This window comes from Zeus faber, assembly GCF_960531495.2.
Source record: "Zeus faber genome assembly, chromosome: 22".
NCBI lineage: Eukaryota > Metazoa > Chordata > Actinopteri > Zeiformes > Zeidae > Zeus > Zeus faber.
The window spans coordinates 9,222,742-9,250,021 of NC_137209.1; the positions used below are offsets into that span (position 1 = coordinate 9,222,742).

The 27,280-nt window shown below is 45.8% G+C and overlaps 2 protein-coding genes across 3 annotated transcripts in view; both read left to right on the forward strand.

The window, feature by feature from the left end:
* Positions 1 to 407: 407 nt before the first annotated feature.
* On the forward strand, positions 408 to 8,844 carry haus6 (HAUS augmin-like complex, subunit 6; the record flags this gene model as incomplete). Its single annotated transcript, XM_080023684.1, has 16 exons — positions 408 to 541; positions 812 to 907; positions 1,041 to 1,119; positions 1,207 to 1,339; positions 1,723 to 1,867; positions 2,999 to 3,061; positions 3,173 to 3,230; positions 3,517 to 3,690; positions 4,264 to 4,463; positions 4,876 to 5,005; positions 5,224 to 5,326; positions 5,416 to 5,473; positions 5,988 to 6,126; positions 6,444 to 6,542; positions 7,555 to 7,690; positions 7,997 to 8,844. 16 exons carry the CDS (start codon positions 408 to 410, stop codon positions 8,548 to 8,550), a joined length of 2,301 nt encoding a protein of 766 aa, XP_079879810.1. The 3' UTR covers positions 8,551 to 8,844.
* A 2,745-nt stretch (positions 8,845 to 11,589) lies between these two features.
* dennd4c (DENN/MADD domain containing 4C) overlaps positions 11,590 to 27,280 on the forward strand; it is a 48,676-nt gene continuing 32,985 nt past the window's right edge. Inside the window, exons 1-2 of one of the 2 annotated variants that reach the window (XM_080023302.1) lie at positions 11,819 to 11,834; positions 12,581 to 12,622. The gene's annotated coding sequence lies outside the window, so the exon portion shown is untranslated. Of the gene's footprint in view, positions 11,835 to 12,580; positions 12,623 to 27,280 lie in introns of both variants that reach the window. The other variant, XM_080023301.1, reaches the window with a different exon arrangement.

Consider the following 27,280-nt stretch of genomic DNA (forward strand, 5'->3'; position numbering starts at 1 on the left):
ATCATATGAAACATTGCTGCATAACCGAGCATTCACAAGTACAACTATCCTTCATCAGATTTGAAACAATAGACTTTAACGATAGAAAACAATAGACTAAACTAATTTAAGATTCCGACAAATTAGTTTCAGTTGCCCCTTTCCCAGCGGGAGGTCGCATTTCTCCGAGTTCCGACCTCCCCGGGAATGCCGCACGTAATCTCAGCCGCGCCGCACCGGATGGGCATTCAACTACATCCGGGTCACCCCGCCCATTGAACCAGAATTGGCGCGCTGCTGCGGGAGACGCTTCCGTGGCTCGTCCTCCGCGGGTGTCCCCCCCGATTTAAACGCGCTCCGGGCTGTGTTTCGACCTCCACCCACCCCAACCCACCCCGGCATGCAGGCGGGCATTTGAGCGCGCAGCTATGGCGGAGCCGGCGACTTTACAAAAGACGAACGGGAAGTATTTGTGGTTCTCGCTTCTGGCGCTGGGCTTCCAGCCGGAGTCCGCACCGGCGTCGGCCTACAAAACCAACCTCAAGCACATCAACCTCGGCATGTGAGTGGGCAGTAATTTGACGACGAAACAATGATTTCCTGGTCGTCCGCATGCCTTTTACCACGTGTGGATTCAAAATGTTATTTACAGCTGACGGACGCTTCTGAAGTGCGTTGAGTCGGTGTTGTCAAACCAACTGTGTATTCAAACCAGTCTCTGTTGCGCAATTACGTCACGTACCCGGGGTTGTCGTGGTAACGCGGTTGTTTACTATTGTCGGGCGGACGGAACAGTTGCATTGAAAGTGCTTGTGTGCTCTCTGGTCCGCAGGAACATGTTTGACAAGCCGAACAAAGACGGGTTTTATATTGTGAGCCACTTCTTGTTGGAGAAACTAAACCCCGCTCGATTTCGCGAGGCGTATCGGTGAGTGAGTCGACCCTCACGTTTGAGCCCAGTGCAACGTTGCGACAGTTGATCTGTTTCTCTCACCTGGCTGAGCGAAATGTCTGTTTTTGTTGTTTGTTTGTTTGTTTGTTTTTCTCGTGTGGGAGGGTAGGCATTGCTGGCCGGTGTTGAACAACAAAGCGGACGCCGAGTTTCGGAGAAACACCTGCGCATGGATCAAAGAAATCATGGTGAGAATGAGATCCGGGGGTTGTTTTGCCCGCGTGCGACCCTACGACCCCCCCCCGTCATCGCCGCTCTTCTTCCTCTCCTCTCAGGACGAAGAAAACAGCTCGGGGCCTAAAGTCGTGGCATCGGTGTTCCTATCGCCCGGGGGCCCCAAGTTCACTGCCCTGATGCATCACCTCGCCCGCCATGTCATGCTTCAGGAGATGAAGACCTTCAATGCTGGTATGAGGCGGCGCACGTTTTTCCTAAGGTGGTGGCGGTGCTAACGTCCCGCAGTCAAAACACGGACTGAAGTGGGACAATCTTAAGTTGCAGGCATGTCGCAGTGAAAGGACGGCTTCTCTGCGGTTCTTACATTTTATTATACTGTTAGTTTCTATTTGTGACTTAATATACGAAACATGAACAAAGTAGTATGTAGTAGATGGGTTTTTGACATTCCTCTTAGGTTTTATACTCTTACAACACTTCTTTCTGGTAGACATCTATATTATTATTTTTTTAAATCTGGTTATGCTTCCTCTCAGCATTAATATAGACTGATGACAATGGCTTAAAAAAAAAAAAAAAAGAAAAAGAATGATCTTGAATCACGTTGTTTTTAGATGACGGCTGGGTTCCCGTGGCTGCAGCAGAACCGGCACCGTCCTTGCACGTGGCAGTACAGAGATTGAAACAGACCAAGAAAAGGTTCCTGAAAGCTGCTGTGCACCAGGGCCAAGTGATCCAGGAGTACCAGAAGCGAGCCCAGTAAGGCCCTTGCTCTCAAGTATACCGGTCTGCAGCCTGCCAGACAGGGCGGCGGTCAACGTCGACGACACTACTTGTTTTCTATAGGTTTCTGGTCATTTTGACCGCTTCGTTTTCATCCAAAGGGGAGCATGTCTGCAATGTCGACCCTTGTTTCAAGGCTATCCAAGGGGACTGGCCATTGTTCTGACGGCCCATTATTCTGAAACCCCAATTGTCGGCAATAACCTTAGGGGAGAGATGGTTACGTTTGGGTATAAGCTGGGACATTTTTCTATTGGGGTTTTGGAATAATGGGCTGTCGGAACAATGGCATGGCACCTGGAATGTTACTACAGTACATTTACTCACATGCTGTACTTAAGTACACAATTTGAAGTCCTTGTACTTTACTGGAGTATTTCCATTTTATTCTAACTTTATACTTCTACTCCACTACATTCAGAGGGAAATATTGTACTTTTTTAATCCACTACATTTATCATTTTACAGCTATGGTTACAACTTTCGTACCCTCCCTGTCCAGTGATAATAATGTCTCCAAATTGATTGATTTTGAATGTTTGTGATAAACTAAAGGGTTAAGGGTTCCTTGAAGTGAAACGTTGTCGGTTGAGAAAATTTGCCTACTTCTTGAGCCAAATAAACTACAAAAAAAACTTTGCTTGAAAATCACGTTGATTTGAAAATCCATTGTCACAAAGCTGGATGTGGCACTCAACGCTCGCATCCAGTCAATCAATAATTATTATTATTTTTTTTTTTTAAACCCCACTCAAATTCAACAGGTAAACCAAACAAACCACGGTGGATGGGGTTGAACAGTGGACACTGAACCCCGCCCCATTCTGCAAGCTGTAGGCTTAAACCTTAATGTTATTAACGTCAGCTGCATTTAATTGTCCTTACGTCTGATTGGGCGAGGGGGCGGCGTGTCTCTGGGCAGAGTAGTTGATGAAAGCAGGTGTGCTATCAGAGTGCTCACAGGTTTATGGCTTTGCTGACATTAAGATGACTTGTTACTTGTGCTTCACTTTATTTTCCTTTCCTGCTGCTTGATGTCGGTCGTTCTGTGCTTATTTGTTCAACTGTTTCCTGAGCGAAAAATGTATTTTGTGTCTCTTTATCTAGGTCCCTGTCGAGGGCGATCAATGAGCTCGGCGCCGAGAGCGCTAAGTACGACGAGCTGCTCAAGTACGTTGCATGTTGAGAGTATGTTGCATGGCACCCAATCGTCTCTATTTAATTTATGTCTGCAGTACTGATTGTGATTAAGTTAAGTCTATGTACTGTTTCTGCTCCCAGGCGCCATGAAGGAGACATGCCGACGGAGGAAAGTTTTAACGCACGGGAGATTGAAGCCGTACGTAACTTTCTGGTTTTGCAGAGTTGTTCAGAAGGGGCCTCAGTTCACGGCTGTACCTCATGTATTTGGTGTGTTAAGAAACACGGTTGATGGGAAAAGTTTAAGTTGAATATATGAACTTGTAGTAATTCGTTTTTTAATAACTGTTCATATAGGCCTTATAAAAACAAAACGGATGGTATGTACTTTATAGAGTTTAAAAGACAATTGTATAAAATTATTCTAATAAATTCAGTTTGTTGAGAACTGTGGCATTAAAAACGTGCCCTTTCCTTGTTGCCAGGTGCGTTCGCTCTGGTCAAGTGTTGACAAAATGCTGTCAAAGGTGAAAGATGACCGGCGGGTTATGGAGTGCGTCATGAAGGGCGCCGCCGAGCAGCACGTCCTGGACGGCACGGACGTGGCTCTCAGGGTTCCCCGCGTCCTCCTGGAGACGATAGAGCGGGTTCCACAGCACGTAAGCCTCTTCATTTCCGGGGACCGTCACTCCGCTGGGGGTCTGTGCGGTCTTTGGGATTCTTGAATGTCGAGGTGGTTCTTACGATGAGACGTCTCTTTTTCAGCATAAACAGCTTGCCAACTCTTCTTCGGGGTCTGGAAAGCTCACTTGCATGTTGTACACTTGGTGTTGTGTACATTGCATATACTAGGAATTTGTCATTATTTGTGCTTATTCATCTTTAAAAATGGCCATCAGTTATGTTAGTAGTATGGCCGTTATGGCTTTTTCCATTAGTGCTATTACCATTGTGTGCAGTATATTTTGTCACTAGTATACTGCCATCTCAGACTCGATATATATTTATACATTGCATTATACGCATATTTACTATACTAGGATATCCATGAGAAATTACTGCTTGTGCAATGTTGTTATTTGTTTTTCTTGAGGGTAATGGCCACCTGTACATAATGGTCTAACAGGATGTCACTCAGCTGTACTAGTGCTAACCTCTGTGTGTACTTGTATTTCTTTAATTGCACTTCTCTGTAAGCTCCTGCTGTTAATAAAGTTTTACTTGCTCCTTAGTTGAGCTCGGGCAACGTGTACAAGGCCGGCCAGCTGAACCTGCTGTGCCTGCTGGAGCTCATGAACCACGCGCTGCAGCTTCTCAGGGACAAGCGCTCTCAAGTCGGGGCCGCCGCCGCCGCGTCCCAGCTCCACCCGCAGCGCCTGCGGGAGAAGAGCCTGCAGTTGTCCCACGTGCTGGAGGACCTCCATGCTTTAAGGTAGCACGCCACTCCGTCACCGTCTGGCTCATTTGATTGCTCCTCCGATTATCTCCATAAAGAGCGCTCTGATTCATTGTTTGGAGTTGCCGTTCAAAGCAGCTGGAACAGGGAGAACAGTATTGATCTTTGAATGAAACTTGACGACAGATGAAAGAGTTTTTGAAAAATCTGATGTTGGTGAAACATACGTATTCAATGTCATTCACAGATCTTATGTTCGCTCAAACTCAGTATTTGCCATATTTGAACGGCGTCCGCATTTAATGCCTTGGTTGTAAATCTGCTTTCATTTGAAAGCACTTGTTGCACAGATTTCTGTTTACTTTATTAATTAGTTATCCCGATCTTCCAGTATTAGAACCTGCTTCTTGTGTGATGAACGTTGAATGACCTTTGAATGTCTATTCAGTCAGAAGATCTCAAAGGAAGAGATCCCTGAGGTCAGGCACGCTATTGGGAGGTTGGAAGCAGAGTGGGACAGGAAGTGGAAGAAATCTCTGGCCGACTCGCCACGGTCGCCGTTCTTGACGGTTGATCCTGTGAGTACTTTGCCCTGCTACCATAGCGTGTCGATTACAATGATATGGGGTCTCTGGACTGCGCTGTCCTGTTATTACTTTTTTTAATCTCCTTTAAAATAAAGCATCAATCGCTCCAGAATTTGTGTATCAACGGTTGCGACCGAAGAATCTGTACTTGTGTTTCGAAGGAGGGGTTTTACATCTGCACCGTCTGTCCCCCCCCCCCCCCCCCCCAGGCTCTGAATTTCCTTTCCCCCATGGCTCCGCTGTCTTTCGAACCTGCCAACGAGGGCGCCCGCGCAGACGGCGTCTTCTCCCTGTACCCCGCCAGGCTTCTCGGCAAGTGACGCCTCGATCGGGAATACGATTTAAGCGAAACGCGGTTATCATTCCGCGACTGAGACTTTGATTTGCGTTCGTGTTTACAGAAGCGAAGCGGAGTGAGGCCACAACCCAGGAAGAGGTCCCCTACCCTGACGTCCACAGGTAATGGGAGCTGGGCGTCGTCATAACTTGTTGAGGGTTTGCTGGGAGGCAGATACCCGGGCAGCCCTGAGCCGTGCTCTGTCCGTCACCCGTCCTCCCCACAGCATTCCTGCTCTCTGATGACCGCGGCGAGTTGAGAGAAATCGCCACGGACAGATACGGAGCAGACAATCCCGCTTTCCACGTGTAGCTCCTTGGATGTGCCTCGTAATTGCTTACTTTGAAGTGGTAACCCGTAACATTATTTCATTAAATACTGTATTTTAGGGAGATAACCGGTACTTGAAGAGAAACTTTTTGTGCCGTTTCCATTGTTGGTGGCACGGTCCGCCATTCAGTTTTGAATGGGGCTCTGGTGCTTCCTGTGTGGGCGCTGCCCACTCCAGACCATTTAAAATCATGACTGAGGCAGTTTCATTGCTTTAGCCTGGGAATAGGCCTAATCTTTGTCCGGGAAACGCTCCCTGTTAAACGTTATTGAAGCTTTGTGGCTTTTTTGTTTTTTTTTCCCAAGGGACAGCTTCTTCCTCGCACCCATTGAAAGCGCTGACACCCTCGTCTCTACCGCCGACGCGAACACTCAACTCCGAGATGTGTTTGACACTCCCTCCCCTCCACTGCTCGCCACGCCATCCCCAAAACCAGCTCATCGGGTGAGTGTTTTTTGAGTTGTTGACCTTTCCACTCTGGAGGTTTTAACTTGGCGCAACAAAATAAGGGGGCGGTGGAGGGAATCTGAAACTTTGCTGATGTTAGAGATGCTTGGTAGTGTTTTTTGGATGGATAAACGTATCACTAACTTAGGCAGAGTATTGCTCACATTTGAACTGACAATCAGGCTCGACACGAAATGAACTATAGCGATCGCAAATTTGCCAATCTAATTCATATTTTTAATTATCCAGGTTTATTTAACGTCTTCTTAAACAAGAGATTTATTTGATTTGTAACTACACCTTGGTCTGTTTAGGTCGGCGAAAAGAAGCTGGGAATTGCTGGCCCTGCGTGGGCTACCATCGAGAATAAGTCCAAGATATTTGACTGGGAGTGTGACAACTTGGCCGACCAGGTAAAACGACGCTCTCCTTGGAGACATCAGAGGCGACCAATAAAACCGGTTTATCGACACTTGTTGACATAATGTATGGGCTTACAGACATGAGAGATGCATGGCTCGATGGTTTTGACCACTATCGGCCACAACCGGTGACGCGCCAATCAGTATCATGTTTGCCCCGCACGATGGTTGATGTCGGGCTGGGCGGTGTACCGACTTTTTATGGTATATTGATATTTTCAAACGAGATACAGGATGAGAAAATACCTTTTTCATATCTATAGTTTGACGTTGCATTAAAATGCACAACCTGTTTCTTCCCTTTAGCTGTGCCAGTGTTTGCGTCTCTTTCTCCGCAACCCCACCCGCATTTTAAGAAAAATGGTTACTTGTTAAGAAAATCTGACAAGCCGCGGCTGCTATTTTCCCCAAATGCAGAGGTTCCCAACCGCTGGGGCCGCGGAACGGGGCCAGGCCACGGGGCATTTTCCGCCGGGCTGGGTAGAGGGCGGGAATTTTATTTTTTTTCCAGAAGCAATCTCAGCTCTGGTCACAGCAGAGCTGCGCTGCTGGATTTTATTTGTACCAAAAAAGCTGTGTCCAGTAACCTGGAGCACATTTTACTTTGAGATTGGTTTGCATTAGTGAGAAGGTCCTGTATAACCTTGGGCAGTTTTGGAGATAATGTAATTACAAAGGTTTGGTATGGCGTCAATTATCGTTCTTAGAAAGGATATGAATCGGCAGGCCAGACTGTCCAAAAAATCTGAATCGGCCAAAAAAATGGCCATTGGTGCATCTCTAACACACTAAAGTCTAACGCTACTCCTGTTGTCGTGTTAAATGCTCTTGATACCTCAACCACATAGCAGTGTTTCATTGTCTTCCTCTGTTTGAGTTAACTCATTAATGGAAATGATTCTTACTGTGAACCAAAATGTTTGTTTGAGCAAGTCCCTGCAATGAGTGCTTGATCCAAGGAAAACCAGTGCTTCTCTATTAAGGGCAGATGGGTTTTTCTCAGTTTGCAGATGCTGTTGTAACAACCAGCCCCCTGGACCGCAAGATGGAGGGTTTAGACCTGGGAGACTTGCTCTCCACTTTGGGCGGAGACCCTTTCTGCACCAGGAAGCAGCTCCCACGCACCCCCGAGAGCCTGAGTGAGTCACAAGCACCGAAACCTTTCTAGCGATAAAGGAGCCCGCCCTTTGACACTGTCAGACTAGAAATTGTCCATTTTGTTAAAAGGTAAAGCAAGGATTTCAGAAGCAGCATAAACTTGTCTAAACAAGGATGGTGGCATGCTAAGACATGTGAATAAGCTTAATACATTAGCTATTGATCATTTAAGACTGTCTACTTTTTTTACAGATCCCAAGTGATCAGTGGATTGAGTGGCAGTGTATTACACATAGCTCCCATTTAAATTTTCTTCAATAGAAATATATTGGTATTTTTTTCTGCAGTAATGGACGTGACGAGAGAAGCTCAACGCAGCCACCAGTCGTCTACATTTGCCGTTGATGCGTCGTACCACACACAGGAAGTGCAGACGAGCCCACGCACTCCCTCAGACACAACTTCCTGCGATCTCGGCTCTGTTTCTGCGAGCCACGGCAGCCCCCTTCCCGACCTGCAGTGGTTGTCGGCCCTCTCAGACACGGTGGTGACTCCGTTGCAGAGCGACAGCGACGCGTCTTCCTTCAACTTGGTAAACGAGACTCTGCCCAACTGCCTCAGCTTCCCCTCCACTGAGGAGGAGGAGGAGGAGGAGGAGGAGGAGGAGGAGCAAGACTTACTCCTGTTTCCCGAGGATGCACAGGCGTCAGGTGACTCCTCCTTCCTAAACTTCTGCAGGACAAGGACGCCGGAGGGCCTCCTGTCTCACCACCCGGTCGCCGGGCCGGCCAAAACCTTCTCTCTGGATTTGGACTTGCTGGAGAGCCCCTCGCCCTCTGCACGGGACTACAGCCTCCCCCTGCTGATCGCGGTCTCCCCCATGGAGGACTTACTGCTTTAAAAAGTGCAAATATAAACTGTTTAAAGTTCTATAATTTGCAAAATCCACTTTAGCCCTTTTTTATTGAGAGGAGGATTTCCTGTTTCCGGGGAAACCTGGCCAGGGAATTAATTGTTGCCCTTCACGGAGGTTTTTATTGGTGAGAATGTAAATACTAAACATTTTAATAAAGTCGAACTGTTGAAACCTGACCCATGTCAGGGCATAATGGGGTGTAAGAAATTGTGGAGGACAACTAAGACAGCGCAGGGTCGGGCTGCTGTATTGTTAATATTCATTCGAATGTACTAATTAACCTGTCCAAGTTCCCAACCACTTGTGAATAGCTTTCTCTACTAATAAATTGTTTGATAATTTAGCACATTGATTTATTTTTTCTTAACAATATATCACGTTTTTCAGAACCTTCCACATTCCTCCTGACCACAAATGGAGTAGAGACAACAGTTAAATATATACACACCAGAGTACCATGCAGAATGCACATTTACAGTATATAATTGAAACCATTGGAAAACTATTAAAAGCAGAACACAATACTCCAGAACAGCAAGGGGTAATATATAACTAGATGGAGACTACTGGAGGGAGTAAATATTATGTTAATCTAATGTTGACTTGGTACACAAAGAATGATATGACGATATGAATAAAACCAGAAAAATAATTGCTGAAATTCAAGTTCTTATTTAGACTTTAATCACGGTACTGCCTAAAAAGGCTTCACAGGCCCGCATTTTGCCTATAAATCACCAGCACATCCTTCTTAACCCTGGGGTGGGGGGCACAAAAGAATCCCCCTTCCAAGACTACCAGGCTGCAGCGGAGGCCGGGTGGCCAATGTTAATACATGACTAATCATAGGTTAATCTACCTCTATGCAATGTTTAAGCTAGACAGCACGGAAGTATATTTTGCTGGTGCATAGCACTGCAGGTGGAGGCCTCCAGAAGGGAGGGGGCCATCATCCGGTCCGGACCAGGTTGGTCGGAGTGGTGTTTAGGGTGGTTGCTGCTGGTGTGCCCTGGCCCCACGTCCACAGCAGAGCGCCATCCTCCACATCTGGATGGGGTCACAACCAATCTCCCCCTATCTCCATGACCACAGCAATGGCCTCCATACGCTGACGGCAGACTGACCCCCTCTCTATAACACAGTGGGTCAATGTACAGTACCAGTGCTAAGGGGTGCGCGGAAAGTGTAACAGGACGTCAATGGTTAACCAAATGCAAGGCTATCAAGATAAGTCGTAAGTCTGGGTTTAAACATTTCTACAGAGCTAGCAGCTCTGATTTCTGCAGGTAGGGTGTTCCAGGGTGCTGGGGCCCTGATTGAGAGGGCTCGCTAAAAGACCAGCATGTTGTGTGCATAAGGCTTCAGATGGTACACAAGGTTCCACTAAGTTGTTTTTTTTATAAATTAGTAGAAAAACCCTAAAGTCACATTTGAGGTAAAGTGAGAACCAGTGCAGGGCGGCCAATGTGGTGGTAATATGGTTAAACTTTCTAGTCCCGGTCAAGATTCTTCCCGCTGCATTTTGTACTAACTGGAGGCTTCTAAATACGAGACATGGGAAGGCCAGAGAGCAACACATTACAATAATCTAGGGACAATGGTTTCCGGATAGAATCGTCCGTATTTTAGGAATAATTCTGGTAATGTTGAAAAGAGAGAGTGGGGTCAACTGTAACTCTCAAATATTTTGCTGAGTTATCAAAGTGCAGAGCGGCGCCCTGATCCAGGTCCTAAACCAGGTCCCAAACAGGTGTCTGGCAGATAACCAAAGAGCGCGTGCGCAGCTCAGCAAACTATCGCCCCAAGCCTGACGGAACACTTCAGTGGGGCCCTTCATAAAATGGGAAGGAACTAGGAAGCAACAGCTGTGGGCAGTTGATCAGAAGGCGCAGTCTCAGCTAAGGCACTAACGTTTCGGCCGCTGTAGCCCCGGTCCTGCTCAGAACGCCGGCAGCGAATTAAGATTTCAAACTGTGTGAAATAGTGGTCAGACACAGCAGAGGTGTAAGCAGGGCCGGCCGCTGGCATACACACTCTCTGCGGTTGTTTACGGCCCCAACCACTGCGGGGGGCCCACAAGATCAGTTCGCGTCGGGTCAGAAAATCAGCGAAATTGATGATGGTATATGCGTGGGGACTCTGAGAGGGAGCGATCGGGGTGCCCGCATTCTCCGCAGCGCTGCGCGTGCCCGTGCCCGTGCCCCTTCCCTCCGAATAAAAACAGTGTTTTTAGTTTAGGTGTATTTAGATGTCCTTAGAGTATGAAACAAAAAAAGACGCCTTTTGCCGGAGTGGCTCTCGACGACTGGGTCAAGGAAAACATTTGTTCGCTACGGCCGTATCGCTCCCGGTCCCGCATCGCTGAGCCTGCAGTTTGCGTCCCGGTTGCTCCCCCTCCATGCGTGATGGAGTGCCCCGTTCCTCCAAATTAAACAAATAAAACAGTGTGTGTTTGAGTTTAGATGTCTTTGGATGTCGTTATTGCACGAAACAACGACCCCAAATAAATAAATAAATAAAGAGCACCGCGCGTAACAGGGACACTTTCTCGGTCACCCTCTCACACCGAAGCGCGGCATAAATGGCAATATATAATAAACCTGTAGCAACCATTCGCATTCAGTTCCGGGAAGATGTTATACTTTTTACAAATATTCTGAATGTGTGTATACTGAAATATCAGTTTCATGGGCGTTTTAGGGCAGTAATATATTTTCGAAAATAGAAAATGACGGGTTATTTTTTTTATATTTAATTTATATTTGGTTGCTATTAAAAAACAACATAAAATACTATAATATAACATAATGTGCAAATAAATTCGTTCATTTCAAAACGAAGAAAAACGAACAAAAACAAAACGAAAAAGCAGGTTCCCTCGCTTGCACCTGTTGCGCTGTTGTCGCCCCCACGGGCCGCCGCTAGTGGGCGCCGCGGGGCCGCTCCGCCATGGGCGGCTCCACCGCCCGAAGCGGCAGCGCCGGGAAGAGAAAGCTCCCGAAGTAGCAGAGCAGCAAACATGGCGCCCGCTGCCTCCCGCAACTTCAGCTGAAAGTGCTGGGCGAAGTGTCGTCTTCGTTTTGTTTTTCCATCGCCCGGCTTCCCGCGGAGGAGTAACCGCAGCGGGGACATCTTTTTTTGTTTGTTTGTTGTTGTCGTGGTGGTGCACAGCTCCGGTTCGGAGGAGCTGGGTCGAGCTCGAATAGAAACTCCAAACCAGCAAGTTGTCTCCATGTCAACGCGGTGTCTTTCCGCGGTGTGAACAGCTGGTAAGTTTGAAAAACAAAACAAACAAAAAAAAACAAAAAAAAAAACCCCCAAAACACAACACGACGCGACGCGAAAGTAGCCGCGAGTCGCGCAGAATTCGAACGTTCAACGGCGACGGGCGCGGGTTTCGCGGCCGCTCGGGACGCGAGCCCCGTGTTGTCGCTGCCACCCCCCCCCCCCCCGGCGATTTCGTCACTTTTTAATCGGTTGTAAGACGGGGGGGACGGGGGGGACGGGGGGCGGCCGAGGCTGGGCGTCAAACGGCTGTGTTTGGAGTCGCTGTGCCCCCAAAAAAACACGCGTGGATGTCTAACGTCTCGGCGGGGAAAGCTGACCTAGTTCCACAGGCAACAGTTGGGAATACAACACTTCCCCTCCCGATAAGAGAGCGTGAACTGTTTATTGCTTTATCATATTTTTCATAGTGTGCTTTGCTGTGCTTATTGCGTGTTGCCAGTGTGTCCATTTTATTAGTTATTTTTTAGACGTCTTGTTTCATCTATTGTGTAGTGCGTTTACAAATGTTCTATATTATATATATTTCCCCCCCCCTATTTTGTAGTTAATTTATAGGTCTCTTGCATATTTTTATTGATTGTTATTAGATAAACAAAATAAAATTATCATTATTATTCTAATTATTATTATTGTTATTTTTTTTTTATTATTGTTATTATTTTTAGTATTATAGGTGGGAAAAAGTATATCTATGAACAAGAGCTCAGCTCTACTGTGTGCTTTCCAGGTGACAGATCTCAAGGAGGCCGTTCTGCCGAAAAGGTCAAAGGTCAGCAGCCCCTTGCGCTATGCCTTTACCATAAGCAATTGTGCAAGAATGTGCTTGTGAGACAGTCCCACATGCACAGGCGGCCGTTAATAATTTCCCTCTACCCGTTTGACATCGGACTTACAGCTACAGGTTGTCCCCTGCGGATGAACCGTCGTTCTTTTTGCTTAGTTGCTGAACATGGCTCACGTTTTTCTTTTAATTGTTTTTTTTTTTATAATTTTTACGAGGCCAAGGTCGGACTGGATGGCCCCTGGGTTTGTGTATATGAAAGGTGAACTGATAATGCAATGCCAAGGTGTGTGCATATCTCTGCTTCAGCCCTTGGGTATTTGCCAGCCACTAGTGGACGGTTCATCCCCGGGGCCACAGCTCAGTCGTCCCACGTCCTGTTTGGAGGGCCCTTCTGGGCAAAAATCAAACCTCATTGACGGGGCGCGGGGACATTTTTTTTAAATTTATTTTTTCCCCAACGATTGAAGTCGCAAGGAGGGCAACTTCAAAAGAACCAGCGGAAAACGGCTCTTGCATAATTGTGGCAACGGCACATGAGTCATGTGTGCCCCGCTCGTAGTGTACGTGCTCTGTGCAATACTCCATTCACCAAGCTCTGCAAGTTTGCGGCCCCTCCTCTGAAACTGTCTCGCCCTCGTCTTGGGGACCTGCCTGGGATTACAATAGGAGAGGGGTCCGCTCGCCCGACAGCGTAACACCTTTTAAATAAAGTGGTTCCTGGGGGCACCAAGCCTTTGTGTACAATGAATTTGCACTTTGACACCGCTCCTCGCCCGGAAAGTCTTGGCAAGCGATTGAGGAAATAAGGGAGGACGCCGGCCCTGGAAGCTGCGACGGGGCCGTTTTTTTTTTTTTCTTTTTTCTTTTTTCTTTTTTCTTTTTCGTGAGTCAACGATTGCAGCTTGTTTGTGACAATGGGGGGAAAAATGAGTAATTCGTACCGCAGGACAGTGGGAAGGATCTTTCCTGTGACAGGTCTCTGAGAGCCTCTCCCTGCATGCACGTCGGTGCAATTCAGCCCCTGAAAGAAAGTTCATTTATTTTTACCTTGTCTATATTCGCAAAACATTTTCATCCGGGTTTGGGAGGAAATGCATCGTCTGCGGCGTACATGACGATGAAGGGCCACGTGAATAGAGGCGGAAAACATCCCCGAGCTGCGTTTTCCTCACTCCTCCACTAAAAGGCTTATTTTGTCCAAGTATAGCGCTTTGTTTAACGGTTAATTTCCGTCGCCCGGCGGGGCCGCGACGGCCGTGGGATCCGCGGACGCAGGGGGGGGCCGAGTGAGATCGAGATCGCACAACGATGCCGGCACAACTGCGGGGCCCCTGAGCCGCCCGGCGTCCCCTTAACAGTGTCGTGTTGCGGAACGCACACCGGCTTTGTTTGGAGTTATGCAGACGCACCGGCCATAGGCGTGACGGTGAAGATAAACACGGGCATGGGTGGCATCCTGCCGAACTCCACTCAGGTAACCCCTTTGCACCCACTAACCTTTCGTCTGCTTTGTTTTTTTTTTTTTTTTTTTTTGTCCTATCCCCCCCCGAAGTCGTCCCGTCGCCGGGAATCATTTTTGCTGCGGGCGGCTCGAGGCTCTCCCCGTTGGAGAGGGCAACGAGTTTGCCCTCTCTCTCCTTTCACCTCCCGAGTGGAAAGAATGCTCTCCGGCCGTCGCGCTCGGGGAAGGAGACTTGTCTTGTGACGTCGCGGCTGAGCTCGGCCCCTCTCCCCCTCCCTCCCCCTCCTCAGCCCCTCCACCCCCCGTATGGAACGCATTCTTCCGGCGTTGCAGTAGCCGCTTTCGCTGCTTTTCAAAGCGTGGCGCCTCCTTCCACATAAGCACGCAGGCCCAACGGCGGGCGTGTTGCGTCAGAGAGATGGCGGTAACCCATGTGTGCCGTGGAAGCGTTTTGGGTAAGCGCGGGCTCATGAGGTTTGCACGTGACGTCATGGTTTCTGGGTGTTGGATCGTCGGATGTCATCTGCCCCAACAAGCACCCGGAGACGCAGGCTGCCGTGCACTCGGAATATTATCCTGATGAATAATATTGTGTTTCCATGTTTCGAGTCAAAACTTGAACGGAGCGGGGAGTTTGTTCTGGTTGTGGCGGCTCCCAACAAAAATGGTCTACTTGATGACTATCGTAGAAACATGCCGTAGTCTCTCAGAATTCGGTGAGGTTTCCTTTCGTCTCAAGAGGGGAACGTTTTCTCGGTCGTGTCGTGCAGTCCAGTGCTCTCGCCTATTCGTGTCCGCCGTCACGGAAGGAAACTGCGCCTCGAAAATGGAAAAAACACAAAGTTATTCTGTTTTATTCCATTCAATAACTGAAATTGTTTTGACCGTCCTTGTCGAAAATAATGCTCCGCCTGAGTTGGAAGACCTCTCCCATTGAATTAGACGGTGTAAGATGATACATTTGGTGGGAGTGTTGGCTCCGTGTGGAAGGGAACAAAGATGGCCTGGGGCAAAAAAATACAAAAAAAAAAAACGAATTACCTCAGTTAGGTTTCAGTCTTGTCTGTTGCAAGTGAGATGTATTGGTGCTCTGGAAAGTAATTGAGTTATTTCCAGCCAGGTCATTCCTTATACCGCGAGAGACAACATTCTAAATTGAAAAATGGATTTCACCGATTGTCTGAGTTAAGCAACTGCTTGTGAATAAATGCTTGAATGAGAGCCATAAAACAAAGCCCCGGTGCTTGTTTGGCCCTGCGGGGCGAGGCTATCAGCCGGTGTCATCACAGCATTATACCCTTTTGTCTGTATTTCCAGAGCAGATGGAATAATAACTCGCTACGCATTTCCCACAAATGGCACAATACAGTTTTATAGCGGTAAAATGTATCGCTCTGTCGAGTGTATCGAGTGCACTCAGGGATATATATTTTTTTTATCACCATTATCCTCAGATTGAAGGGGCCACTTATAAAATGAGTCTGTTTTGTCTCTGTGGCTCTGTTCTCATTTCTACCGCAGAAGCTTGTTTTTATTCACCTTGGCAGTCTCGCATTGAAGCCCTAATGTGACCGGAAAAACCTTCCTGCCCGCTCGGAGCAAACGCCGCGCGGGTCCAACCGGGACTGGCGCACGACGTCACCGCGCCCCTCCCCGAAAGAGGTTTGCGTTGAGTGGCCTGGTGCCGGCTGCCTGCGCAGCCGGCACCAGGCCGCGATGACAGCCGGCCGGGAAGGACACTTTGCCACTTGACGTCCTGGAAGGCCGTGGCCGCTGAGCACCACTTGAGATGAACAGCAGTTTACAGGAAGCTCTGACACCGGGGTCTCAATAGCTGCTTCCTTAACGGGATTCTCATTAGCTATGTTAGCCACACGGGGAAATGGCGTGAGAATATCGTTTTTATTTAAAAAAAAAACAAACATAACAATATTTTGAGATGTTAATGTGTGTGCATACGGATTCGACAAGAGGTTGGCATGCAGGAGCAGTGCTCATTAAAAAAAACAAAAGTAGGTAGAATTTCCTGCTCTCTGTAAACCTGCAGGGCAGCTGCCGTAAGCCTCGTCAAACCGCTGTGAATTCAGCGATTTGTTTTCGAAACGCATTATACATGTTAGAAAGTCACTGCTGAAAACGCATGAAAAGACTCAATGACGTAGTACCGAATTGTGGAGTTAGACTGTTAAAATGTTTCTCACCATTTTTGCCGTCCGGATTTTTGGGGCGGGCCTAAATCTTGACTCGATGCCATAGGGCGGTCATACTTGGTATGGTCCCTCCCCTAACACTATATAAACACCAGCCATCAGTGGTGAAATAAACTGAGCTAACAGCCGGGATTAAACACTCTTTGAGGAATGAACGCCTGGAGTGAAAGACGTCTTCAGGGAGACCGTGAATTCCACCGACGCCCGGAACAACGAGCGTGCGTGCGTGTGTGTGCGCGCACGCGCAATGGAACATTGTCTTTCTTTCTGCTTGGTAATGTGTCATGAACATGACGACTGTGCAGCTGAGCGCCATACCCAGCTGGTTCTCTGCCGTAATAAGTGAGATGTGAGAGCCAGGCTTGTTGTCCAACGCACACCCCATACACAGCCTCATTCTCTTCTTGGTCTCTTTTGTCTCTGTGGGATGAGAGCACTGTGGGGTAGGCCACGGGGCATGGACGAGGACGTTCACTCTGCGTACTTAAATTGAGAATCCCCCTCCTCTGTCCGTACATTTGACTTCTGTTTGGATTGAGTTGAGAGTTTTAGGGATTCAGTCAGTCAAAAACCAGACATCTGCTTGAATTTGTCCACATCGCCACGCTTTGTCCGGTGGCCTGGCCTGCTTTGGACGCTTGGCAAATTGAGACCAGCGCCGTGGCAAAGAAATGGGACGTTGCATTGCTGTGGTCTGAATAGAGGCCGGGTCTCCATTGATGTCTTTTGAGGGGGCGAAAGAATTAAGTGAGAAATCATTTGGGAGTGACAAAGTGGGGAGCGGTTCCTCCCACTCTGCCAGATTGATTTATCCATTGCACTAGGGCTGGGTATCGGGCAGGGTCTATATCTATATATATTGACATTTTATACATATTGAGAATAGGGCTGCTGAGTCGAATCATCAGTTGGAAACCCCCCGGTCGACTGAGATTCATCAAGTCGAGCAGTTTTTTTTTTTTTTTTTTTTTTGTATTTATTATAAGTTTTATTATTATTTATATTTATCTATTCATTAATTTGATATTTTTTCAGTCAATGTGCATTACAATAACAGGATTAAAAAAAAATAGAAACTTACACAATTGCACAGGGATAATATTTTAATGAGGAATTATCAATAAGGGGAATCATAAAGATATTTTTATGTGTGAATCATCCGGGTCTGGAAGCGGATGCGAACACGGCTCTCTGTGCGCCCCGATCGGCGCAAGCAGAAAACCACTACCCTTAAAGATAATGCTTATCGACCCGCTACTTTAATGCTGCTCTTATTGGAGAATATATACTCTGTGTGTGTGTGTGTGTGTGTGTGTGTGTGTGTGTGTGTTGTGTGTGTGTGTGTGTGTGTGTGTGTGTGTGTGTGTGTGTGTGTGTGTGTGTGTGTGTGTGTGTGTGTGTGTGTGTGTGTGTGTGTATAAAGGTTAGAAACAGGTTATATAGCCTTAATAAATAGAAAGTGTATTTTCTTCATTCCTCCAGTACTGTCAACCTGTTTAATACCGGGTCTCGGTACCCAACCCCAGGCACGAGTGATCGCTCATGCCCTAATTGAGAATTCTATCAACTTTCTATCTGACATGCATTCTAAAAATATTTTTTTAGTAACTGAGTTAATTCAGTCAAATACAGAAGTTAGATATTTTAGTTCCTCTTTATCTTGATGTAAACAAGATAATCATCTGCTTTTCTGAGCTTACAGTATTGTAAGGAACGTTCTTATAAATAACGTGTGTGTGTGTGTGTGTGTGTGTGTGAAATACTTCCAAACATATTATTTCATTTTTAAACAGATTCGGACATATAAACGAATCAGTATTTTATTTTTAACCCAGCCCTTCATTACATCAAAAATACTTGTTTGTGACACTAGCAAGGTTTGTTCTTGTCAGGGATGGGCATGGTTAGTTGACAAATCTATTAGTCGACTCGGGCAGTGACATAGACTATTGATTTTTATTTGTTTGTTTGTTTGTTTGTTTATTTATTTATTATTTTTGTTTTGTTTTTACACATCTTTTCCGCCGAGACTCTTAAGTGCAGCACATTTCCGCCCGGACTCTGATAAGTGAAGCATTCACACTATAACGGCAGTGACGGACAGAAACTACCTGTAAGTTAACGTAGAACACATGCGATTCAAGTGTAGGATCGAATCACATTTGAGTTGTATCTCAGCCTCCAAAGCACAAAGACACCGTCCTGTCCGTCCGTCGAAAAGTCGTTGGCGCACACAAAGCCACCCTTTGTATTTCGTATTATCAGCCACACAGTGTTTTGTGTATAATTGTAGTCCAAACAAAGAACAGGACACCTGGCCATGTCTGCCGGAGAGGAACAGGTTTTTTCCAACGGGGAGGGAGGAGCGCCAGAGGGCTCCAGTTACAATGTACAATCGATTTCAGCAAAAATGTGATTTGTTCACTGGTTTGAATGTCACCTTTTTCAATTTGTATATTGTTTTAATTTATTTGACCATATTTGTTGCTTTTCATTCGGGGTGTCGCGATTCTCCAAATCCACGTTTCGATGTTCGATTTAAACGATTTTTTTTTCATCACTGCTTTGCCATTGTTAGACTATTGAGTCTTGATTTGTACTTGTTTCTCAATAAGTAACTTTTATTTAAATATTAACATATTTAAACAATACACCTAAACAGTTAAGAGAAAAACTGGACTTTAGAATAATAAACAATAAGTTACTTATGACACTACTTTCAAGTTACTCACCAAAATAAGCGCAGAAAAACGGATGCTATTTTTACCAGAGGGGAACGCTGGTAGTAAAAGGAAAATTACTACCTGCAGCTCCACAGCTCCGATCAGAGCAATCCTTTCTCCAAACACAGTCATTAAAAACTCTAGATGTATTTAATTTATTCCTTTTCCTGCTGATGCTCTGCTGTGGAGCAGATCGCAGATTGCCCCTGAAACAATCCCGCCCTCATTCTCAAGGCAAATACCCGCGGCCTGGCACAGTCCGCCAGCCGGTGGTTGGGAACCTCTAGAGCACGAGAGCACATTCCGTCGGTAATGGTCGGGTTTATTTCCCACTTTCATCGCCACATCTGTGCAACTACTGGACATTATGGTCAAAGGCGCACACTCCCTTTTTTTGTAATATTGAAATTCTATTCGAATTTCGTTCCTGCAGCCCTGGTGCCAGTTGGTGTGCGTTGAGGGATGCGGCGCAGCAGACCCTTCCACGGAGCTGACCGCAGCTTGTCCAACCCCGACCCAAATATCATGAAAGTGGGTTCGGAGCAGGGCTGGCCGCGGTTGACACACCCCAGGGCACACTACATTTGTTTACCGGCCGATCTTGACCGCCCCAACGATGGCGACCATGTCGGACAATTTCGAATCCGAATCGTGACGCCCCTACTATTCATGCAAATTCAACGCTTTCATAACTGAGACACTCTATTCTGCACTGTCAAATGTTGCAAAAGTGCAATCACTTGGACGATATGATAATTCATAATAAAATATACCACGCAGGGGAAACTTATTTCTGAATATTTGGAGTTCACTCAATAATCTTGTTGTATTTAGAGAGGGAGCAAATAATACCGTGAAACCTTGAATTTGCCATTGGACTGTTCCCAATCTCCTTTCCCCGCGTGCTGTTACACGTCCAGGACAGTAGGTTTGACTAAGCCTAGCACACGTCATGCTCGCTCTTTTTTACAGCGGCTTGAAAGCTTTTATTGTAAACCCGAACCTTTCACCATCACTGTTCAGGGGCTGCTAATACCTTTTTATTTGCTGGACATCCATTAAAGTGAACTTCATAAACAGCTCACCACTGCCTTTTTGTGGCTATAAAGGGGGGAGGGGCCAAGTGTTTGTTGATGTTGTTGTTATTGGATTTATCTATTTATTTATTTATTTTTTGGTGAGTAGGCAAGAGAGAACGTGCACTGCGCCATGCACATTTGTTATAGGTCCTTTTAATGACCCTGGGAATATCTATTTCCTCAGCAAAGAGTAACACTACTCGCTGACTGAGGGTGTAGCTCTGCATTGTTGAGGCTCCGTTGCCATGGCAGCCACTGTCGGTCTATCGGGTGCAGCTCAAAAGGTGTGTGTGTGTGTGTGTGTGTGTGTGTGTGTGTGTGTGTGTGTGTGTGTGTGTGTGTGTGTGTGTGTGTGTGTGTGTGTGTGTGTGTGTGTGTGTGTGTGTGTGTGTGTGTGTGTGTGAAGGCGCAGACACGTATCTTTTTATTTTCATATATAGACTGATTGATATGGGATAGAGCTGGATAATGGCAGTGTCACATGACCGATAACAGGATAAAACACCCTTACCTTCATGATGGAGGAGGGGATTTAGTGCTCCGCGTTTCTGATTCATAGGTGCAGGTGATCCTGAATACAGTTATTACAGAGGAGGTGGAAACACGGTGTTGGACTTCTCTATGGACAGTTTGTCATGTCAGGTCCCTGCAATATGGATGCCAAACAAGCATTTACACACACATTTACACTACAAGGAACAAAATCCTCTACGCTTCTCAGTGGTGGTGGTGCTGTTTGCCGTCCCCCTTGTGAATAGTTGGAATCGTGATTGTCACTCCCTGCCGTGACCTTCATACCGACGCCGCACTGACATTCATACTTATCCGAATCAACACCGAGCTGATTTGTTGGCGGGCCCAACCAGCGTTTGTCACTTTTGATGTGGTATTTTGGTGTGTGTGTGTGTGTGTGTGTGTGTGTGTGTGTGTGTGTGTGTGTGTGTGTGTGTGTGTGTGTGTGTGTGTGTGTGTGTGTGTGTGTGTGTGTGTGTGTGTGTGTGTTCTTTCACAAAAGCCCTAGGAAAATAGAGGAAATACGCAGGCTCTGTGGTGCACATTGAAACGTGGCACCTTTGTAGCTGAACACACAAGTTATACCGGGACAGTCAAAGTCTAAAATGTATTCTGGAACAGCTTCAAAGCAAGGGTGTCTTCACCACTGTTTTGGGAAGTAAGCCCTTGATCTGTTGTGAAATGTGCAAATGGCCGTTATAGATCACCCTGTTTTTATATATATATATTTTGTTTCTTCACCCACTTGCCCTGTGGGAAACCACCAAGGCCATTCCAACAGCCTTTGTGCACCATGTCCATTCGGTTGTCTCCATGGCTCTTTGGTCGTCTGTGGCACAGTATTAGTGTCCAAAATAAATATCGGTTTCAGAATTGCATAATTCAAGAGAATTGATCAACAATACTGTAAGTCTACACTGATCAGCCACAACATTAAGACCACTGACAGGTGACGTGAAACATGGATCATCTTCTTCCACTCGCACCTGTCAAGGGGTGGGATATGTGAGGCAGCAAGTGAACAGTCACTTCTTAAAGTTGATGTGTTGGAAGCAGGAAAAATGGTCAAGCGTAAGGATCTGAGCCACTTTGACAAGGACCAAGTTGTGATGGCTAGACGACTGGGTCAGAGCATCTCCAAAACGGCAGGTCTTGTGGGGTGTTCCCGGTATGCAGTGGTTAGTACCTACCAAAGGTGGTCCAAGGAAGGACAACAAGTGAACCGGCGACAGGGTCACAGGCGCTCATGGGCTCCTTGATGCGCGTGGGGAGGGAAGATTAGCCCTAGCCCTGAGTTTGGGGGACTAGGTTTTCTTTGTACTTGTCCAGACTTTAAAGCGCCTACGCACATCCATGACGACAAACTATTGCCATTGAAATTGCCAGACCAATTTGCTGCTTACAGGGCAGCGTTTGGTGAGAACACATTTAATAGTGTGGTTTGTTATATAAAAAAAAACAACCCCCAGATGTATAAAAACATTGTTACCCTCGACTGGGACCGACGTAACCATGGGTGCAACGTAACAAATATCTTCTGAGCAATAAGCCCCGATGCAAAGATTTGATTGTATGCAAAGATTTTCATTGTACATAATAATCATAAAAGAGTGAGACTCATCCAAGAAATTAGCAGAGACATAAAAGGAATGCGACATTCTACTTTGTCGGGCTTGCATGTGTCTGGAGTCAGTTAGGCTTGTTGGAAGAAATCCTGTGCACAGTTAAAGCTTAAAAAAACTGTAATGCATCATTTACAGTGAAGTATTTAGAGAACGCACACACATCAAACCAAACATACGGAACGGGGCTCGGTAACTGTCGGCCCGTGGGTCGTGTCAGGCCCCCAACCCAAAATGATTTGGCTTCCCGAAAATAAACGGAATCAAATATGCATGACCTAAGTATGTGTTTGCATACCATCGTGCCAACAAGAGGTGGGAATCCTCCTCAGAGGGGAAAGATTTGATGGGAATCTGTCAACTTGCGTGGAAAGAATATTATGGCCTGCCTTTGTTGTATCTTTTCATTCATTCAGAAGACAATGTTGGACTTAATCCCATCAGGATGTAAGACCGCCGATGGGCGATAAAAGATAATACTGATTTATTTCGTATTACGTAATCATTTTGTGAAATTGTGAGGTTCCACACTGGCTCGTTTCCATTCGAATCGTGAGGGGAATTTTTTAAACCAATGTGAAGAATGCTGCCATAAATGGAATCAGTTGGTTAACCGGTGAGTTTCGGTCAGTTGGGTTGAGGCAAACTAGCGCTCTGTCAGAATTGTATATATTTTTTTCAGTGTTCTTCTGCAATAGGGTGACATGTACGGTATTATGAGCTTTGACTATGAAAGTGGCATGAATCACAATTATTTGTATGGCAATAAATGCTCAGCTAAAATGTGGTTGACGTGGCTCGGTCGCCTCTCAGCCACCGCATCGGTCCAGTTTTGTTTTGTAATGTGCCGCTTGTTTGTGGAAAGCTGCTGTAATGCAACTTGAACTGGAACGCACTGTAACATGAAACCTCATTGTTTGGACCGCTCACGGCCAAACCTTATATAAGACGCTTCATACATTTTGCGCCCACTTTTGCGTGGAGTCGTCTGTTTTTCGGGCCGTTTTATGAAAGAATATGCAATATTTCTACTGATATTACATTTGGGTTGGGTAACATGCAGGATGCGTATCAAAAATCAATACGTTCATGGTCATTTAGTGTCATTCCACAGATATTTGATAACCAAGTACCTTAATTAAGCTAAACTATAACAATGTTTTTTTTTTTCAGTAAGGGTAAAAGTGCCATGTAAAGTTTTTCATTTTTTATTTGCAGTAGGGTATAACCTTTAAATCCATGAAGACGTTGGTAGACCTTTCGCTTTCCCCCCCAATTTTCCTGTTTTTTTTTTTTTCACGTATTTCACCCATTAAATGTTTCTCGTGGCAAAGCCGAAGACCAGAATTCAACAAAAGACAGTGACGGCTTTTTATTTTATTTTTTTAACTCTCATTTCTGTGGGCTACCTCACATCTGAAGGCGGTCACAATAGTTTTCTCACACTTTGGGTGAAAGTCAGCGCAAGAGTCTCGAGAGAGTCCCTTTCTGCTGCTTTCATCTCAAACTGCCGTTTTCCCCCCATTTTGTGCCTCGAAGCTGTTTCTGTGTTAGGCTTTTTTTTTTTTTTTTTTCCTTCAAGAGATGGAGTTTGGCTTTATCAACAAATTAGCAATGTCATTTTTATTTTTTTTCATTTTTTTTTATCGTGATTTGTGGTCACAGCGGGGATACAAATGAACTCACAAAAGTCAAGCTTTTTGTTATCGTGCGGAATCTGAAACAGCTGTGTCTCCTTTTTCAGCGTCTGGAGGCAGCCAGACAACCGCACATCTCTGAGCCGGTCAGCCTGGCTCTCCATAACTCACCGGACTGACGGAACTAGGAATGAGAAACGCAATTTGCTTGTCTTTAGACGAGGACAGTAAACCTTGTTGCGATGATTGAATTACGGACCCGGCGTGCGTTGCTTCATCAAAGCAAGTCACCGGGCCACATTTCATGACGCCGCGTGCGCTCCGGCTGCAGATCTCTCCGGATAGGTCCCGGCGCAGTTCCCCTGGCAATGGGCCTTGTTTTTCGAGATGTCTATCTCTTGTCTACGTGGCGCACTTGTGAGCGTGTCGCGGACAGGAAGTAGGTCAAGCGCTGTCTGGTACAATATGCCTGCCTTAAAGGCCACTCGGCACTCTCTGTGTGATTTTCTGCTTCAGTCTGTCCCCCCCGCGGCATGCTTTGACGTCCCCATTTTATTTTTTATTTTTGAATTTTTACCAAGAAAATAAGATTCATGAAAAGATCAAATTTATAGAACATGTTATTCTGCAAAATGTCCTTGCCATAGCAGCTTTTTTTTTTTTTTTGTTTTTGTTTTGTTTTCTCCCTTCTCTTGCCAAAGCCGACTCACCACTGGGGGAAAAAAAGCGTCATAAGCATATTTTCATTCTTTGACAGCCAATTTCTCTGCGCGGCATTCTTCCATAGAGGCGCTGAAACATTTATATGAAGTGACAGTGTATTTGCTTGCCTTGTTAGTGCATAAATACAATCATCCAAAGATGTCCAACCCAACCTAAACACAGTGTAGTATGATACGATTCATGACACTGAAGGGAACTCTTTTGGGGATGTTTGCTTTTTGTCTCCCTGATGCAGTTCATTGGCCCCAGCAGGATAAACGGTTATGCCTCAGAAATGGTTTTGAACGGAGCTGCATTTTTAAACCAACTAATATCTTGTATCAATATCAATTAAAATGTTTATTATAAATGATAATGCCCAAGTACTTGTATTATTCAACAATTTCTACATCCTGTCTGTTCATTTTTAGTTAGTTTGTTACACATGTCCCTGGTCTTCTTGGCTTCTTGACACAATCTTAAAAAAAGAACAGTGGGACATTTCTTCCCTTCAGCATGCTCTCTATAACCGCATCATCTGAAAACTTTACAATCTGATGGTTTTCTATCTCACTCTGGCAGTCATTAGTGTACAGGATATATACAGGGCTCCAGACTAACCTTTTCCACTAGTAGCACTGGTGCTCCCTACTGAACATTTTAGGAGCACCAAACCAAACCGTTACTTGTTAATGATAAATGCTTTGATAATAAATATACAATTTACAGAAATAACAATGTGCTGTTTTATTTTAAAGGAAAGTCACAATTTTGGAAAGAAAAAAAAAAAAAAAAGAAAAGATAATGAGGTATTATTGTTCTTTTTTAAACAGGCACCAAATAATACATGAACAACTGTAAACATAAGGTTTGTGATCAGTACATTACTGTCATTAACAACCATGACGAGAGCCTCAGCGAACGATGGTTCGATATTCAAATTAAAAAAACAAATAATGTTTTGAATCTGAAAATTAACATTTGGGGGGAAAAAAAAAAAAAGGACTGCATCCCGAGGGGGGACGTGTGGAGGGAGCGATCGGGGCGCAATCTGAGCACCTGTCTCACTCACTGTCTCACGGTACTAACAATGTGCGCCGCAGCGATGGAACGGTGCGCCACAACAGTGTGTTTTTATTTGAGTTGTCGGTTATTTTATTTTATTTGACGTCTCCTTATGGAACAAGCAGCGCGCGTAACGGGGACGCTTTCTCCCTGACTCCTACTGATATACGACGACGACTCAATGGTTGCAGTCTGGAGTCCTGTGTATGTAGGGGAGGGGAGAGGACGCAGCCCACCGGGGAGAGCCAGTTGATGTTAAAGTTAGTCCAGAGGAATGTCCATTCAATCTCACTCTCTGAGATCTGTTGGTGAGGGAGTCCAAACTCCAGCCAGCAATGTTAGTTATCCAACCACAACATGCACAGCAAGCTTCTCCACCAGCAGGTGTTGTCTCCACCCGTATGGTGTTTATAAGCTGATGAGAAGTCTGCGAACAACATCCTGGCATGATTCGCACTGATCTCTTAAGTGCTTGTAGATGAAGTTGAGCAGAGTTCTAGTCGCATCCTGGAACCCCAGTCATCAATCAACCATTTCAATGACTTCATAACTAGTGAGGTCAAGTCTTAGGGTGGCTGTTTGTTACAATGGGAACTATTGTGGATTGTTTCCATAGTCTGGGGACCCTTTGCTGACAGAATGACATATGAAAAATATGATTAGAAATAGGGCCTATTTGATTAGCACAGCGGGACAGCATACAACTACAAATGTTATCAGGGCCAGGGCTTATTCTGGCTTTACAATGTTTAAAGGTATTCACAACAACGCGTACAGGAAAGGAAGAGACAGATTGACTAGAGTTGAGTAGGCTGTGTTTAAAAACAGCCGTTTCGTTGCTGGAATCCCGCACGTTGAATCTTGAATGAAACATATTAAACTCTGGAGCCAGAGCTCGATCTGTTGAAAAGCCTTCCGAAGCCACCCTTTTCAAGGTTTTTGCTCACCCAGAAGGTGGTTAATGGCAAAAGGTAGTTAAGATCTATCGGAACAGTAAACCTACTGTTTGGATAGATCTTAACTACCCTTTAAAGGGATAACAATGTCCTCACGATATGATACCCATGAGCTGACCACTACTGAGTGTTTGTTAATGTCCCGAAATGATTGAGTGAACTCCCGCCACGCCATGCGGTCCAGACTCTCGGTCTGTAGCTTGTCCTTTGTGAGGCTGGTTCTTGCTTGGTGCTGGACACAGGGATACACAGGCACACTGTGTATCGTGCATCGTTAACGTTGTCCTGAAAGTTTGCAGCAAACCCAATTCCCCATACCCAAGTCAAAGACGATCCAGCGCAAAATACATTTTAAGAAAGGTTTTGCGTACGGAATTAAAACTGAAATGTAGTGTTTGATCGTTTTGCGTGTTGTTGTGGGGATCTAACTTGAAGGGAGGTTTTTAGGACCGTGGCGTTCTCTTGATTTATGCTTGCAGTGGCATTTTTTATTTATTTTTTTACATTCCCCTGTGCACAGCAGGTCTCTGTTGCCTCTCCCCGGTCACCAAGCCTTTCACTGGTTTTAACACGTCAGGAGCAGCTTGGTGATCTACAGTGTTTTTGTGGATGTGGGCAAATTCAGGCTCTTTAGTAGCCGCACCATTCCTCTTTCAACAGATTCTTTACGGTGC